At 35.8% G+C, this 18634-nt stretch overlaps 1 protein-coding gene across 2 annotated transcripts; it reads right to left on the reverse strand.

Moving 5' to 3' along the window:
- Position 1: 1 nt before the first annotated feature.
- On the reverse strand, positions 2-16093 carry scyl3 (SCY1-like, kinase-like 3). Of its 2 annotated transcripts, none has more exons than XM_073852908.1 (14): positions 15889-16093; positions 15206-15404; positions 14811-14996; positions 12550-12663; positions 11904-11960; positions 9273-9375; positions 8719-8830; positions 7423-7500; positions 7198-7337; positions 6918-7105; positions 6629-6800; positions 3459-3629; positions 1016-1767; positions 2-940 (listed from the first exon to the last, which is right to left on the reverse strand). In XM_073852908.1, the coding sequence occupies exons 2-14, from the start codon at positions 15368-15370 to the stop codon at positions 884-886; spliced, it is 2295 nt and encodes a 764-aa protein (XP_073709009.1). In that variant the 5' UTR covers positions 15371-15404; positions 15889-16093; the 3' UTR covers positions 2-883. The 2 variants fall into 2 exon arrangements, with proteins under 2 accessions (XP_073709009.1, XP_073709008.1); XM_073852907.1 differs by having other exon boundaries at positions 4-940; positions 15206-15407.
- Between the last annotated feature and the right edge of the window lie 2541 nt (positions 16094-18634).

Here is an 18634-nt window from a genome sequence, read left to right on the forward strand (position 1 = left end):
ATCCCTTTAATACCCGGGATTCCCTTACAGGCTAATTCACACTGCACCAACAGACACCCGCCAGCAATTACTAGATTACATCAGTTTGTTAGAAAATCATACCATACTATCCAGACATTCCTGACCTGACAAACACTGATTGAATGTTCAGTCGGTAAAAACAAACACTGACCAACGGCAACAGACTGACAGGGCTAACACAGAGATCTCAAATACATGAAACACATCTGTTGGCTTCAGTTGGTGTCTGTCGATGCAGCGTGACCCAGCCTTACGTCAATAGGAGATGATTTTTTCATAGTCAATATAAAATCAATTTAACCAGATTTATTTAAAACCATATATATAAAAAAAAGAATCAAAGCAGGTCAAATACCATAAAACCATTTTATTTAATAAGCAGCTGATAATACAAATAAATTATGTTGGGCTCTCACCCAATCTACTGAACACAAATTAGAGTCTATATATATTTCTTCTCAAATTGAGGCTGTCTGTCCTCTAAGGCTCATTGAACAAAAAAAAAAAAAAAAAAAAAAAGAAGCTGTATGGCACAAATAAAAACTGACATTATAAGTGGATCTATTTCCAGGTTATGTACCCCTCCTCAGTGTAACATGACTGAAGGACTCCTATTGGGATTTGGCATGTTTAGGTCCATCATGCTATCTTGAAAAAGCTAAACAAGACAGAACCTTTTTCTGTAGCTGAACATTTTCACATTGAGTTTTCATATTGAATTGGAAGAGGGAATCTTAAAATATACACTATTCTCTTAAGTCGTAGTTACTTGCTCTTTAGTGCTAATGTCATGATGGCATATATAACAGTGTTCTTGTATGGGAATCTCTCTCATATGGCTTTCTGTAGAGGACCACACTGATCACCAGGCGTTCTCGTCTTCCCAGTTGAGATCATCACCCCATCCTTCTGCCTCCGTCTGTAAAAGCAAAACAAAATACTGTATCATACTGTAGTTTCAATAATTGTAAAACCATGAAATAATTAAACTTACCTCAGTCAAGTCAGCAGCGAACTTGGCAGTGAGGCTCAGTGTGTCTACTGATGGGTCTGATGTTGTGTGTCCCGTGATGGGTTCTCTGACCGAGCTCTCCACAGGGAGCAGAAGAGATGAGGAAGACAGCTTTATATCTGGGACCATGTCTGCGAAGAAGTCTAGTTCTGGATCTAGCTCTGGTTTCTTCTTCACTGCAATTGTAAACTCCTCCCCGAGAGATCCTGCTGCAGAGCTTTTGATTGTGCTTTTTGGCTTGGGCTCTAATGCTAAACTTTTGCTGGGTTTGAGGGTGTCAGTTGCCTGGTTCCAGCCGGTGTCCCATGATGAGGTATGGTTGTGATCTGAAGCGCTTTTGACACTAGAGTTCAGTTTGAGTGCTTTCGACTGCTTTGAAGATCCGGCGCTGGATTCAGACGGAGATACCGCCGTGCTTTTTGTTGATGTCTTTGGTGGTAAAGGAGTTAAGGGGGACTGGTCTGAGGTCACTTCCGAGTCCTCGAAATCATCCCAGGGTTCTTCGTTTTCTTCCTCGTTGTCAGCTGTTAAAGCAGAGTTGCTTTGACCAGCGATGTCTGCTGGCCGAATGCTTATTTGGACTGACTGGGTCTTGTCTTTCTCTGCCTCCTCTGTGTCACTCCAGTTAGGCCAGTCTTCATCAGATCTCACCGCTCTGTTATTTTTCGTGTTGTCTGCAGCTTGTGTGCCCATTCCGTACCCATTCAACGGGAACGACATCTCGCTGCTAAATACTAGAGAGACCACTTGAGTCAGAAGGGTTGTACATTTAAACACCAAGTAGAGACAAACAAATGTATTTCAAAATAACTTCAGCTTTTCTTTTCAAATTATTGCTTGACAATAAGCAGTTCAGACCGTGTTGTCCAAGATGTTCATGTCTGTCTTTCTCTTGTTGAAAAGAAAGTTAGGTTTTTGAGGAAAACATTCCAGGATTTTTCACCATAGTGGAATTCAATGGGGATCAGCTGGTTGAATGTCTAAATTGCAGTTTCAATGCAGCTTCAAAGGGCTCTACACCATCCCAGCCGAGGAATAAGAGTGTTATGTAGCAAAATGATCGGTCATTTACTAAAAAAAGAAAAAATATTTATATACTTTTTAACCAGAAATGCTCATCTTGCACTAGCTCTGCAATCACAACTTCACACGAATTACGCGAAATTACGTGACGGCCACAAAAAAGATAAAACAACGTCAGACGATTTTGAAGTTTTGAAGAAAATGTGGTGAAACTGAGAACTGAAATAAGTGAAGCGTGAAGTCGTAAATGTGCATCTCAGAGCTAGTGCAAGATGAGCATTTCTGGTTGGAAAGTATAGAAATAATATATATATATTATATATTAGGGCTGGGTAAAAAATATCGATTCTCCGATTTTAATCGATCTTCAGTTTAACGCAAGGATATCGATTCGGGAAATCCCCGAATCGATTCTTAATGCACGTGCTTCACGTAAGAGGATATGAATATTCACCTCTCGTCCTGAAGGTGTCACTAGTGTTCCTGCTGAGAGAGTTTTCTCAACCGCTGGTGATCTAATAACAGCGCAAAGGAGCTGCCTTAGATCAGATCAGAACATGTTGATCAGCTGCTTTTTTTGCAGAAAAATCTGGTGATCAAAAATGATTAGGCTGTAGTTAAGAACTGTTAGTTTTATGGACAGTTAGAATGTTTTGTATACGCAGACAAGGGCTTTATGATGGGCCTGTTTTGAACGTTTTGAATTGTTTGAAGTTCTTAATAGATTTCACTGTTGCACATTTAGTCTTTTAATTTTTTTTTACAGTAATGTGCATTTTGCAGTTTGTTTACATGGTGTACAGTGGATGCACATATTTATGACTTCTTGTTACAGTGTTCATTTAAAATAAAAGTTGTTTAAAATAAACAACTGTGTGCACCCTATTATTAATGTAGATGTGTATTTCAGTAATAAACTTAAGTAGGAGGGTTTCAGTTACCAGCATTTATATCAAAATATGGATCCCATGTCTGCAAAACTAACATTTTAAATGAAATATTGATAGCTAATCAATATCGAATCGAAGCGAATCGAAATCGGAATCGAATCGAATCGAAACCATAAAAATAAGAATCGAATCGAATTGCCAAATTGGTCACAATACCCAGCCCTATTATATATATTACAGTTTTGCTAGATGAGGTGCTCATTCCTCGGCTGGGATCATGTAGAGCCCTTTGAAGTTGCATTAAAACTACAATTTGGACCTTAATCTGCCTTGATCCCCACTGAAGTCCACTATATGAAGAAAATCCTGGAATGTTTTCTTAAAAACCTTAATTTCTCTTTGACCGAAGAAAGACAGACATGAACATCTCGACATGACATTGGGCTTAGTAAATTATCAGGAAATTTTAATTCAGGAGTGAAGTAAATCTTTAAAGATCAGTTGAGGCATACCTGCTCTCTCCGCTGTGGTGTGTTGGGTGGTGGTCTTTTCAGTTGCTTGGAAGGAGTACATATTTTGTAAAACCACCTTTTTGTCTTCTGAGCCCTTAGGGAACAGATTCAGGACCTTTGGTGGTTGTGAGATATGGGGATGTGATGGTCCAACAATATGCACAGGTGATGCTGCAGGGGACAAAAAAAAAAAAAAACTTTTTAAATGTGTCTATATACATGTACAGAACATTGACAAACAAGAGTTTTTAAATTATTAAAAATAAGTCTCTTATGCTCACCCAAGTTTGCATTTATTTGATCAAGAATTAATCAGTTAAATGAGTAGTTCACTTTCAGAACAAAATTGTACAGATAATGTACTCACCCCCTTGTCATCCAAAATGTTCATGTCTTTCTTCAGTCGTAAGGAAATTATGTTTTTTGAGTAAAACATTTCAGGATTTCTCTCCATATAGTGGACTTCTATGGTGCCCCCGAGTTTGAACTTCCAAAATGCAGCTTCAAATGGCTCTAGACGATCACAGCCAAGGAAAGAAGGGTCTTATCTAGCAAAATGATGGAATATTTTCTAAAAAAAAAAAAAAATTACAATTTATTTACTTTTTAACCTCAAATGCTCGTCTTGTCTAGTTAGGCAAGACGAGCATTTGAAATTACAAAGTATATTAGTTGTAAATGTTTTTAGAAAATGACCGATCGTTTCGCTAGATAAGACCCTTCTTCCTCGGCTGGGGTCATTTAGAGCCATTTGAAGCTGCATGTAAACTGCATTTTGGAAGTTCAAACTCGGGGGCACCATAGAAGTCCATTATATGGAGAGAAATCCTGAAATGTTTTCCTCAAAGAACACCATTTCTTTATGACTGAAAAAAGAAAGACATGAACATCTTGGATGACAAGGGGGTGAGTATACTATCTGTAAATTCTTGTTCTGAAAGTGAACTACTCCTTTAAAGGGTTAGTTCACTAAAAATGAAAATTCTGTCATTAATTAATCACCTTCATGTTGTTCCTAACCTGTAAGACCTTCCTTCATCTTTAGAAAAAACGTAAGATATTTTTTATGAAATCCGAGAGCTCTCTGACCCTCCACAGACAGCAAGAGTCCTTCCACGTTCTAAGCCCACTGATGTGAGGAGTTGGTTCAATCATAATTTTATGAAGCTATGAGAATACTTTTAGTGCGAGAAAACCCCCAAGAAAAATTAAAGTTTTATTAAATAATTCATCTTCTCTGTATCACGAAGAATGCTTGCGCTTTCCTCTAACTGTAAACAAAGCATGGGCATGCGTGTTCTATGTCAACAATATTATACTCTCCAAAATGGCATTAGGGTGAGGCAGAGGATATGAATCATTGATTAAAGTTGTATGACTGAACCACTGGATTTAAGTTCTGAAGATAAACGAAGGTCTTACAGGTTTGGAACAAATCCCTTTAATACAGTAATATTGTGACGTATTACAGTTTAAAATAACTATTTTCTACTTTAATCTATTTGAAAATGTAATTTATTCCTGTAATGACAAAGCATCATTACTCCAGGCTTCAGTGTCACACAATCGTTTAAGAAATCATTCTATAATATGCTGATTTGTTTATCAAAAAAAAAAAGTCTTATTATAATAGAATGCTGAAAACAGTTCTTCTGCTTCACATTTTTGTACAAAACTGTGATATATTATCTTTTTTTAAGTTATTGAATACAAAACAACATTTATTTTAAACAGAAATTGAAATATTAGAAATGTCTAAATCAGTAAATGATTTTCAGGGATCATAATAGTCTGAAATAATTATTTAATTTTTTATTTGTTTTTAGTCAGTATGATTAATTTCAAATCTTTGTTTAAAATGTAATGCATTCAGTTCCTCTTTTAGGGACAAAATATATATCATATATCATATCAATAACATTATAAACTGACACAGTAGCGTCCTCCAGTGGCCTCAAAACAATGTTAGTACCATTCATGTGTTTCACACTTAGGCATCTGAATTTCATTTATAAATCCATTAGCCATTAAAGACCTTTACTGATGAATCTGGCTGTAGAATATTTGATATGTACTTGATCTTATTCTGACCAGTCTTCAGAAATCACAAAAAACAATTAAAATGTAATGTAAAAACATAACATTTACATCACTACCAGTCAAAAGTTTTTGAACAGTAACAAATCTGCATTTATTTGATCCAAAGTACAGCAATAACAGTAATTTAAAAAAATATTCTTACTATTTAAAATTGTTTTCTATTTTAATATATTTTAAAATGTAATTTATTCCTGTGATCAAAGCTGACTTTTTAGCTTCATTACTCCAGTCACATGATCCTTCAGAAATCATTCTAATATTGTGATTTGCTGCTCAAAAAACATTTTTTTATTGTTATGTTGAAAACCGCTCAATCATCACTTTTGATCAATTTAAAGCATACTTGCTAAATAAGAGTATTCATTTGTAGAATTTCTTTACCCCCACCCCCTCCCAAAAAGAAAAACTAATAATAATTATAATATATAATAATATATATACAGATATTGACTCCAAGCTTTTGAATGGTATAGTGAATAATGTTACAAAAGTTTTTTTATTAATATTATTAAAAGTTTTTTATTTCAGATAAATGCTGATTTCTGGATCTTTATTACATTTACCAAAGAATGCTGAAAAAAAAAATTACTTTATTTATTAATAATAATAATATTAATTAAAAAAATGATTGAACCGCAAATCAACATATTAGAATTGTTTTTGAAGGATCATGTGACACTGAAGACTGGAGTAATGATGCTGTAAATGTAGCTTTGATTACAGGAATAAATTACATATTAAAAGTATATTCAAAACAGAAAGCAGTTATTTTAAATAGTAAACATATTTTGCTGTATTTAGATCAAATAAATGCAGGCTTGGTGAGCAGAAGAGACTTTGTGAAAAAATCAAAAACCTTTGTCTGTTAGTGTAGGTTTATGTGTCAACTTTATCAGCCTAAAAGCAGACAAAAATTAATAACAGAATTTTTATTTTTGGGTGAACTATCCCTTTAATTAAAAGTCAATCAAGCTAACTTAAAATGGTCATTAATGTATTAGGTAAAATATGCAGAGAATTATACTGAACTCCCTCTCATTTTAAAAGTGCATTAACAGACAGTGTCTTACTCTCTGGAGTGACTTCTGTAGACTTTGTGAAGTTTGGCGTAGTCCGTTTAAAGACTTTTGTTCTCTCCCCGCCAACAACCACTTGGGCTCCCAGCAACGGGACAAGCACAGCCAAACTCTGTAGTGTCATAGCCACGAGTGAGTCATTCGTGTCTCTCATTCCCAGCAAAACCTGAAAGATAATATGTGGGAAATAACTGGAACAATCCCAGTATCAACTTAAATTTATCAACTTATTAAAAGAATTCCATATTACTAAACATTTGACACGAACACAAAAACACAGTACCTGAGGAAGAATCTGATTTTTGAGTTCTTCATGAGGGAAGAACTCAGCATAGATGTGAATGTGGGAGAGAAGGACGATTCTGACATGCTCCTCGTTCACTTTATAGAGTTTAAGGAGTTGGGGAACCACGTATCTCCGATACAAAGACAAAGAGAGAAGACACTCCTCACCGGCGCTCACACTCGAACCTGTACATCAGGAAACAGACAGGTCTATTACACCAAGAACATGCTGAAAGTGTACAGAGAGCATCTTCTAAAAGTTAACTAACTGGTTCTACCTTGCTTAGGCCGTAAGAGATGAGGAAGGAAGCTTTTGACAGCCATCGGCTCAGCAAACACCAAAGAATTGAGCAGTTTAGGAGCCAGACGTGTAGCAATTAACTCCTCTGGGAGGTTCTGAACTCGGTCCAAGAGAAACCTGCAGAAAAACACTTTGTTATTTAAACACGTCAGCCTTCCAGAGTAATAAAGCCATGCATTTGAAAGGGAAAAAGAAAGCTTACTTGAAGAATTCATTCTTCTCCTCCTCATTTTTCAGGGTCAGACTCTTCAGAAAATTCATGATATCTAAGAAGTCGTTTCTGTAAGAATTACATATTGCTTGATATTATTTAATTATCTTATTTTTAATACAGGCTATATTAAAGGAACCGTATGTAGGATTGTGGCCAAAACTGGTACTGCAATCACTTTCAAAATACTGTAGATTGGTGTATCCCCTCCCTCTCCCCCCTGACTCGAGGTTGCCAGCTAAGCTGCAGGATCCAGCAGGAACCTAGGCTGCTGCAAGGAGCTTCCAGTGGCAAGTGACGAGTCCTACACAGTCATTTTTTTTCTTCTGTTGCTTCACGAGAGATGTTTTCCGAAGTAATTATGTATCGCAAAAATGTACTAATGGCGATTAGCCAAATATTTCGTAAAGATGTACTGTAACACCGTGTCTACACCGGACGCGAGCGGCGCGACGCGACAAAATACAATAGAACCTATTATGCTGTCTACACTGGATGCGGCGCGACACGGCAGATCCCCGACAGTAATCTGCTGCCGCGTTCTATTTATGACGTGCTCACACAAAGTTTAAATGATTTGCAACGGTCGCTTTGTCGCGTCCAGTGTAGACGGACTTTAGCTGTTGCGGTCGCGTCCGGTGTAGACACGGTGTAATACCACTTTTCAGTCGGAACATAAATTGTTTTCATACCCTGCTAGTGGTGCTTTTCATGAACACATTTAGCACGGCCTACTGTGGAAAATCCACTGTGGACGGCAGCAAAGTAAGCCAAACATAGATGAATCTTACCTGTCCAGGAGAAAATTAGCAACCTTGGCGTCTGTCTTCAAATTCTTCTCCGTTTTCAGCCGTCTCCATCTTTCAAAGGCATCTCCTATACAAATCCTTGTTTTATTTCGGACTTTGTCACGACGTATTTCGGATTCATAACGAGGTCTTTTAGGTTTCGTAACGTTATACATGTTTTATTCGACACGTTCATAGCTGCAGCTGTAACAGAGCTGGCAACCCGGATGACAAAACTCTACTGACTTCCTGATTGGTAGATAGCTGGAGGGTGGCGCCTCAGACCAAAACACAAAATGACAACAATAACATCAGATGTGGGCTGCAACTTTCACTTTTAAATGACAATATCCTGGCCGGACCACTGTTGTCAGTGATATAAGTATTTGAAATGAACAGGATTTCTAGTGTCTAGTGACATGTCAGGGCCATTTTATGATTAACTAAAATACATTTCTTACATACAGTTCCTTTAAGGTTTGTAAAATTAAAATTTAACCTGAAGAAGTTGTGAGTCAGCAAACTGCTGAGAGATGGGCGGGACATGGGGTCAGGGGTCAAAAGGCTGGCCTGCAGCATGTTCTTTAGACTCTCCAGCAAATCATCTGAGACTGAGACCGAAAGTTTGGGTGGAGAAGCACATGGATGTTACAAAGAAGGGGAGATGGAAAAATAAATAAAAACATGTGAGAAAGAGGGAATGGAAAAACAGCACAATTTAGTAAATGAGACTTAAAGAGAAAAAAAGATAGCACAAAAACAACAGAGCATTTGTTTTCAGTGAGGCCTTGCTCGAAAAAATAACATTGTAAAGCCAAAAGGTTGCATCATCATTACAGTGCTCATGTGGCTCATTTTATTCTTTGAAAACATCATAACCTACCATGAATGGAAAACTTGTGCTTGGCATATAAAATCGTTGTTGTCAGTACATTAACAATTATGTGGAGTAATGTCTGTGGAGTAAGGGCTTGGCAACTGCCACAACAGGATGAATCCTAGACATACTCAGCCTGCTTTACATGCGCCTGTTGAAATAAGAGTGTTACTAACCATGTCCCGTCAGAATTGGAAGAAGGGCCTCCACCATCACCCCGAATGAAAAAGCGTCTCGGGAGTGGGCATGCTTGTCGGGAAGAGTTTTGAATCCTTCAAACTAAAAATAGATCATTAAAAAAACATTATTATATTGCTGACACATAACGATCAGAGCTGTCGTCAGCCTTTAATTTTGTCCCAGGCCTTGTAAATTCTGGTAACAAATCTGAATATCATTATAACCTTGTGACTACCAGAAAAAAGGTTTTGTAAATTTTAATTTTTTCAGATTACAGTTAAAAAAAGTCCTGTTTTTAAAAGTAATAAAATAACATAAATAGACATGAAAGGGCAAAAACAAAAAATAGTTTTTAGTTTTTTTTTAATCAATCTTTTTTTTTTTTTTTACACCAAACTACATTATAAAAGATATAACTGAATGATTTAATGTACCACTTTTCTTTATACAATATTTGTGAAAATGGCCATAAACAGATTTCCCCACAGTATACAATGTATTTATACATTGTATCTTATTTTTACATTAATGTTTTTGGGGCAACATGTAATGAAAAAGAAGTGTACTAATGGGAGTATTAATTGGCAAAATTTTCATAATAATATTAATACACTACTAGTCAAAAGTTTTTGAACTGTGAGATATTTTTTATGCTTTTTTAAAGAATTCTCTTCTGCTCACCAAGCCTGCATTTATTTGATTCAAAAACAGTAATATAAATATAATATATATTGAATATATATATTGAATATTGAATATAAATTTTAAGCATCAATACTCCAGACTTCAGTGTCACATGATCCTTCAGAAATTATTCTAATATGCTGATTAGCTGTCCAATCAGAGGTGTACAGTAGTGAAGTATTTTTACTTTGCTATAAAAGTACTTTTCAAGTGTCTGTACTTTAGAAAACCTTGCTTCCCAACATTCCAAAGCACAATATTGTACTTTTTACTGCACTATGTTTAAATGTAATACTTAATTACATTAGAAATCTATTACTTTCTTATTTTTACTCAAGTGAAAGTAATTCAAAGATTTACTTGGAGTACAAGAAAGTACTACATTTTTAATGTTCTTGTTTATAAACAACAAGTTTTCTTTATGAAATGTGGTGCAGTAAAAAGTATGACATTATGCTTTGGAATGTAGTGAAGTAAAGTTTTCCAAAGAAAAACACTCTGATAAACTACAGATACTTTTTAAATTTACTTGAGTAAAGTAAAAATACTTCACTACTGTCCGCCTCTGTGTTTAATAAACATTTATTACTATTATAATCAATATTAAAAACAGTTGAGTAAATTTTTTTCAGGATTCTTTGATTAATAGAAAGATGCAAAGATCAGCATTTATCTGAAATATAAAGCTGTTATAACATTATACACTATACCATTCAAAAGTTGAGTTTTTTTGGGAATGAAATTATAGAAATTAATACTTTTATTCAGCAAGGATGATTTAAATTTATTAAAAGTGATGATAAAGACATTTATAATTTAACAGAAAATGCTGTTCTTCTGAACTATTCATCAAAGAATATTGTACTCTGCTGTTTTCAACATAATAAATGTTTTTTTGAGCAGCAAATCAGAAGGATCATGAATAAAAATTCAGCTTTGAAATCACAGGAATAATTTACATTTTTAAATATATTCAAAAAGAAAACAGTTATTTTAAATAGTACAAATATTTAACAATTTTACTGCTTTTGCTGTCTTTTGGATCAAATAAATGCAGGCTTGGTGAGCAGAAGAGACTTCTTTAAAAAACATTAAAAATCTTACTGTTCAAAAACTTTTGACTGGTAGTGTACATTATAGGAATACTGACATATAATTTCTTTCCCTATTTACTTGCTGTGACTCCCAAAATGTTTTAAGTCCTGGTGTCCCCTACAGTGGACATGTATGAAATCATAACAGTCCTGTTTCGTAACATCAAGTCATATTTTCATTTAAAACCCTATAACATTTTCCTGAGATGCTGATTTATGACAAACATTTGGAAAATTGGTCAGATTTAAATGATCGTTACATAATGTTATCATATTTCCATAAGGGTGTTTTTATATCTAAATTAGCATCAGCTATTTTTAAAGACCAAGGAGAGGGAGTGGTCAGGGTCAAACTTCCAAACATTTGGTATCTCTGAAAAGCCAAAAAGTGCTCTTAACAGGACATCCATAATTTTCAGTAAAATATAATTTGTCCTCTACAGAGAACAAAACTCCATAGCTGGTTGTCAGGAGGATATATACTACCATTCAAATGTTTTTATAATGTTTTTGAAAGAAGTCTCTTTTATTCACAAGGGCTTAATTTATTTGATTGAAAAACAGTAATATTGTAAAATATTATTACAATTTAAAATAACTGTTTTCTATTTTAATATATTAGAAAATGTCATTTATTCAATGGCAAAGCTGATTTTGCTATAATCTAATTTTTATGCTGCTTTGTTGTACATTTGTTTTCTTTGGATTCTTTGACAAACAAAGTTTAAAACAACAGAATTTACTTGATGTATAATTATTTTTAAAATTTTAAATGGATTTACTGTCAATGCATCTTTGAGTCAATCTTTGTTTCTTTAAAACAAATAAAAAATAGTATATGGTTCCTACCTTCTCCTCAGGAGGAATGGCACCATTTTCCCTTACATTCTGGATACTTTTGAGAAACTGGAGAGGAAGCCACACAGACAAAGAGTTACAGGACTCAACTTTGTACATGATTGTTTATAAAAGTATTTAAATTAATAGTTCACCCAAAAATTAACATTCTGTCATTAATTACTCACCCTCATGTTGTTCCAAACCCGTTCGAAAGACCTTCCTTCATCTTTGGAGCACAAATTAAGATACTTTTGATAAAATTGGAGAGCTTTCTGACCCTCCATTGACAGGACAAGGCGCAGAAACGTAGTAAAGAAGTCGTTAAAATAGTCCATGTCCACTTGACCGTGGTAGGACCTTTGCTATCTATGCAGGGTCAGAAAGCTCTCAGGTTTCATCAAAAAAAGCTTAATTTGTGCTCCAAAGATGAACAAAGGATTTACAGGTTTGAAGGACATGAGAGTGAGTAATTAATGACAGAATTTTCACTTTTGGGTGAACTAGCCCTGTAACAGAACCATGCCATTCAAGATTTATTTCCCTTAATCTTTTGAAACAAGAGAAATTGAGTCCCAGAGGGTATTAAAAAAAAAGATTTGCATTTCCTTTACATTATGTACAAGGCTAAATCAGCATAAGCAGTTACGGAAGTCACCTCTGGAGTTGCCTCTGAAAACTTGCAGACAGTTTCCATCCCCCCAAGTTTCCAATGGCCATCTTCACTGACAAACACTGATGATATACACACATTGTTGTGACTTGATTTTCCCTAAAAGACAAAAGAAAGAGTAATAATTTATATTTAAGTTGGTTAAAGTGTCTAAATAAAATAAAAAAATTAAAGAAGAAACTATATTTAAAGGTGACATATCATGAAAATCTGACTTTTTCCCGTGTTTAAGTGCTATAATCAGGTCCCTGGTGCATCTACCAACCCAGAAAATGTGAAAAAGAACAACCCAGTAATTTTGTTTTCGTAAGCCTTTTTCTGCAAGCATGTGAAAAAACGAGTGTGACAGATTTCGCTCCCCCCATTATTTTAATTTTACCGCCCCTTAATCTGCATGTTTCAACTCACGGTGCCGCCGTTTTGTTTTCGCAAGCGACACTGGTGTACTAGTTCTAACGGCACGGCAAATGTTTGAGCAAAGCTTGCTAACTGTTCTGTCGTTGCCTGCACAGACGAGCCCAGAACACTACTTAGAGTTCCAGCCTCAGAAGAAACAGGAGAGCTGTGGATTTATTGATTTATTTACTTTATATTATGCTGCCGCCACACAAATCTAATATAAACAAGCCTTTCTTTCCCAGCTGTTTACCTTTACAGAAATAATCGAATGTTTTTAACATGAACTTGTGTGTAGTTTAAAGGGGTCATCGGATGCCCATTTTCATATGATTCATATGATTCTTTAGGGTCTTAATGAAAAGTCTATAATATACTTTGGTTACAAATTCTCAATAGTAGTGTATAAAAAAACACCCTTTTACCTTGTCAAAATCAGCTCTGCAAAAAATCTACTAATTTTATTGCATGGGCCCTTTAAATGCAAATGAGCTCTGCTCGCCCCGCCCCTCTCTGCCTGGGATTATGAGCCATAATGGAAACTTGCCAACAAGCACATTATTGGCCATTTGCAAAGATGCATAAAAAACCCTTATACTCACTTCTGCTGTGGGTGAAGCTGCATCAGGAATGATTTGCACGAACATACACGCATATGTAAATCGGGATCTGTGCTTTCCTTTTTAAAACGAAAGTAAGGTTATCTTCTGCATCTGATGTCGGGAGTAAATGACGACTGCTATGTTCAATATTACATTCTACAACAGAAGACCTCAATTGTTCAATCGGAGACATTCTTGTCTTCCCTGCACCTGAGCCACACAATGGCGATCAGAGTCGGACTGTTTCAGCTCGGTGAGGGCGGGTCTAAGGTAAGGCGCTCATGTCAATCAACTATCGTGGGAGCGTCCTCTGTCTGTGTGCCGTCACACCGACAAGAAGCTGAGAATGACCTGATTTTAAAAAGGGGATATTACTTTTAAAGATTAAAAAAATACCACTGGGTGGATTTTTATCATTGTAGGGTGGTTGTGTACACAAACTGCCAACAAACATTAATGTTCACACAACAAGTTAAAGTTAGTTTTGCATCCGATGACCCCTTTAAGCAATAAGACATGAAAGAGAACTGTAATCTGTATAGACCTTTTTCCTGAACGCGGAAGTCATGCCTGACTCTTAACCTGAAGAATGCTTTGCATTTCCAGTCTTCAGTGTTTCTAGTCAAAGTAGCGTATATTTCGAGCTGTTAATCTAATGTTAAACCTAGTCAAATGTTTTTAAAAAGCACATGGCTCTATAGCGCCATCTCTTTGCGATGTCGCAATGACTGTCATTTGTCAGTGCATCACTCCTCAAAGTTTAATGAGTGTGTAAATGACACAAAGCTGCTGACATTAGCTACATCAAAACAGATGGACACTATTTTAATAGGCTCCTATGGAGACAGAACAGAAGAGCATCCAATGTGACCTTAGAATTCGTAATGGCTGCGCTCATCGTTTACTCAGGAAAAAGGTCTATATCAGACGTTTAAACTAATATGGTTTAAAACGCGTTATTTCAGCGCGATAGACATAATAATCAAAACCAAATGGATGGTTTTTGGCAAAGTATTTGAGGTACAAGCTGTGAAAGCACAGCTCTATTCTGGAAAAGGTGGCAGGGAGCAGTAGCTCATTTGCATGCACAAAAACAGTGCATTTCTGCTTCCACTCAAAACAGGCATTTTCAAAATAATAAAATAAATGATCTATGGGGTATTTTGAGCTGAAACTTCACAGACACAATCTGGGGACACTTTAGACTTATAATAGGTCTTGTTTAAAACGATATTCAGTGTGCCTTACCCTGTCATGAAGAAAGACTAGTGCTTGCAGCAGGTCATAGAGGCCTGCACAGATCTCCTCTGGAGTAAGATTGTCTAGCAGCCGTTTTAATGGTTGAACTGGTTCTGTCACTAAATGTATACCTCCATCTTGCACTGAGCATGACAGGAATCGAAGAAGACATGGATGCCTTAATGTCTTCAAGTGCTGTAAAGGAAGATGCATTAATCAGATCAATTTATATGACTGAAAATCTAATGATTCAGAGATTTATGTGTGTTCACATAGTTACATTTGGTATTTTTTATATACAATTTGTATTAAGTGACTTTACTTTTATTCTAAGATGTGGCAAATGTTAATGTGTGTCCAAACATTTGACAGGTATTGTAACTGTACCAGCTGTTTACTTTTACCTTGGCAGCTTTATTGACTTTATCTTCATTGTCTTGCTTATGCACAAAGACGGAGGCAGGCTTGCCATCCCGTAGGAGGGCAGAGTACATGGTAAGACCAGACGGCAGTGTCAGCAGCGGCTCTTCTAGCACATAGCTTGGCAGGGCACTGCTCTCAGCACCCATCCTTACACTGAGGTGGTATGGTTTGCCTATCACACTGCTAGTGGAAAAACATAATGAATACCAGTACTCCTTAAAACATGCACATTTTTAATATCTCCTTAATAAACATGCTGGTGACAAATAATGTCAATCGAGATCTCAATAAGACTTTTGAAACTAGGTAACCCAGTATCCATTGACATGCAAAGATAAACAGCATGCAAGATGTTAGGTATAACTTTAATTCAATGCTCTAACCTAGTTTTCAATAGCAATCTGCTAATAAGATTCAGACTAAGTGATAACTGGCATATGCTTGCAATGACATGCAAGTTTTCCAATCAACGTGTCATTTAGGGATTCTGGACAGAGCATATTTATACTGTACCAACAATGGCAGAATCACACTGGACAAGCTTTTAGCGTCATATATTTGATTTGTTTCGCATGCTAATTATCACTCGCTATTCAGGAAAAGTGTTTTATTTAGTGTGGTTATCTATTCCTTATACAGGACTGCTGTACAGCGAGTAGACTACCTGTATGGCGGTGTCACCTCGCAGGAAGCGAATTGCCTAGGAAAACCAGTTTCCCTTTCCAGCCGACACCATTATTGCAAAAAATCTCAGCGTTTGCTTTCCGTTAACTTCGACCAAGTCTCTGCGCCGCGGACAAACACTTTAAATTCATTTTCTCTACTGCAAATCGGTCGATTTGACAGACTGCATCGACTATGGTACGATGCACAACTTCCTGTTCGCAAACGGTAAACACCGGCTCTTCCTGTTATAGATTTGGACGAAACCATCTTGTTGTATAGGGGTGACTCTGTCTCTCAATAAAGAAAGGGGAAGATAACTTTCAAGACTGCCATTTAGCACAGCATTTTACTCTATGGGATTCATTTAAAAAGAGTTTGTTCCATGTATTTGTATATGAAGGTGTTTAAAGTGCACCTGTATACATTTAGTAAGATTCGTATCTACCGAAATATTACCAGTGGGTTTTCCCGTTGGTGGTGTGAGACCACGCAGGGTGAACAAACTGGGCATGAGCGATTTTATTGCTTAATGTTTTTTATTGCTGAACTACTTATAAACGTATTATTTACAAGTAGTAGTAGTAGTAGTAGTAGTGATAATAATAATTATTATTATAATTATTACTACTACTACTTCTGCTAATAATAATATTAATAATAATGATGATTATTAATAATAAAAATAATAGTAGTAATAATAATAATAATCATCATCATCATAATTATTATTACTACTACTACTACTACTACTACTACTAAAACTGGCATGGAAGATAAACAAATAAAGAAAAAATAGTAATAAACTAAAAGTAATTGTGCAATGTAAACACAATATTTTTATACATAACAAAAAAATATATATACAAAAAATAATATTTAAACGTGAGGATAATATTTATTAATAGCTGCAAAACAATAATAATAATAATAATAATAATTATTATTATTATTATTATTATTATTATTATTATTATTATTAATAATAAAACTGGCCTGGAAGATAAATGAAGGAAAAATTGTGATAAAATAAAAGTATTTGTGCAATGTAAACAACACAATCATTTTTATATATATATAACAAAAGTATATACAAAAGAAAATATTTAAATGTGAGGAAAAAGAATGTTTATTAATAACAAAAAAAAAATAAAAAATTATTATTATTATTATTATTATTACTACTACTACTAAAACTGGTCTGTAAGATAAATTAGGAAAAAATAACTATAAAATATAAGTTTTTGTGCAATGTAAACAACAACTATTTTATATACAGGTGCTGGTCATATAATTAGAATATCTTCAAAAAGTTGATTTATTTCACTAATTCCATTCAAGAAGTGAAACTTGTATAATGTATACACTCATTCCACACAGACTGATATATTTCAAGTGTTTATTTCTTTTAATTTTGATGATTATAACTGACAACTAATGAAAACCCTAGTTCAGTATCTCAGAAAATTAGAATATTACTTAAGACCAATACAAAGAAAGGATTTTAGAAATCTTGGCCAATTGAAAAGTATGAGCATGTACAGCACTCAATACTAGTTGGGGCTCCTTTTGCCTGAATTACTGCAGCAATGCGGCGTGGCATGGAGTCGATCAGTTTGTGGCACTGCTCAGGTGTTATGAGAGCCAAGGTTGCTCTGATAGTGGCCTTCAGCTCTTCTGCATTGTTGGGTCTGTCTTATCGCATCTTCCTCTTCACAATAGATTTTCTATGGGGTTAGGATCAGGCGAGTTTGCTGGCCAATTAAGAACAGGGATACCATGGTCCTTAAACCAGGTACTGGTAGCTTTGGCACTGTGTGCAGGTGCCAAGTCCTGTTGGAAAATGAAATCTGCATCTCCATAAAGTTGTTCAGCAGCAGGAAGCATGAAGTGCTCTAAAACATCCTGGTATACAGCTGCATTGACCTTGGACCTCAGAAAACACAGTGGATGCCATGGCACCCCAAACCATCACTGACTGTGGAAACTTTACACTGGACCTCAAGCAACATGGATTCTGTGCCTCTCCTCTCTTCCTCCAGACTCTGGGACCCTGATTTTCAAACGAAATGCAAAATTTACTTTCATCAGAGAACATAACTTTGGACCACTCAGCAGCAGTCCAGTCCTTTTTGTCTTTAGCCCAGGTGAGACGCTTCTTAGGCTGTCTGTTGTTCAAGAGTGGCTTGACACAAGGAATGCGACAGCTGAAACCCATGTCTTGCATACGTGTGTGCGTAGTGGTTCTTGAAGCACTGACTCCAGCTGCAGTCCACTCTTTGTGAACCACATTTTTGAATGGGTTTTGTTTCACAATTCTCTCCTGGGTGCGATTATCCCTATTGCTTGTTTGCTTTTTTCTACCACATCTTTCCCTTCCCTTCGCCTCTCTATTAATCTGCTTGGACACAGAGCTCTGTAAACAGCCAGCCTCTTTTGCAATGACCTTTTGTGTCTTGCCCTCCTTGTGCAAGGTGTCAATGGTCGTCTTTTGGACAACTGTCAAATCACCAGTCTTACCCATGATTGTGTAGCCTACAGAATTAGACTGAGAGACCAGTTAAAGGCCTTTGCAGGTGTTTTGAGTTAATTAGCTAATTAGAGTGTGGCACCAGGTGTCTTCAATACTGAACCTTTTCACAATATTATAATTTTCTGAGATACTGAATTGGGGTTTTCATTAGTTGTCAGTTATAATCATCAAAATTAAAAGAAATAAACACTTGAAATATATCAGTCTGTGTGGA

This window comes from Garra rufa, chromosome 13, assembly GCF_049309525.1.
Source record: "Garra rufa chromosome 13, GarRuf1.0, whole genome shotgun sequence".
Lineage (NCBI taxonomy): Eukaryota > Metazoa > Chordata > Actinopteri > Cypriniformes > Cyprinidae > Garra > Garra rufa.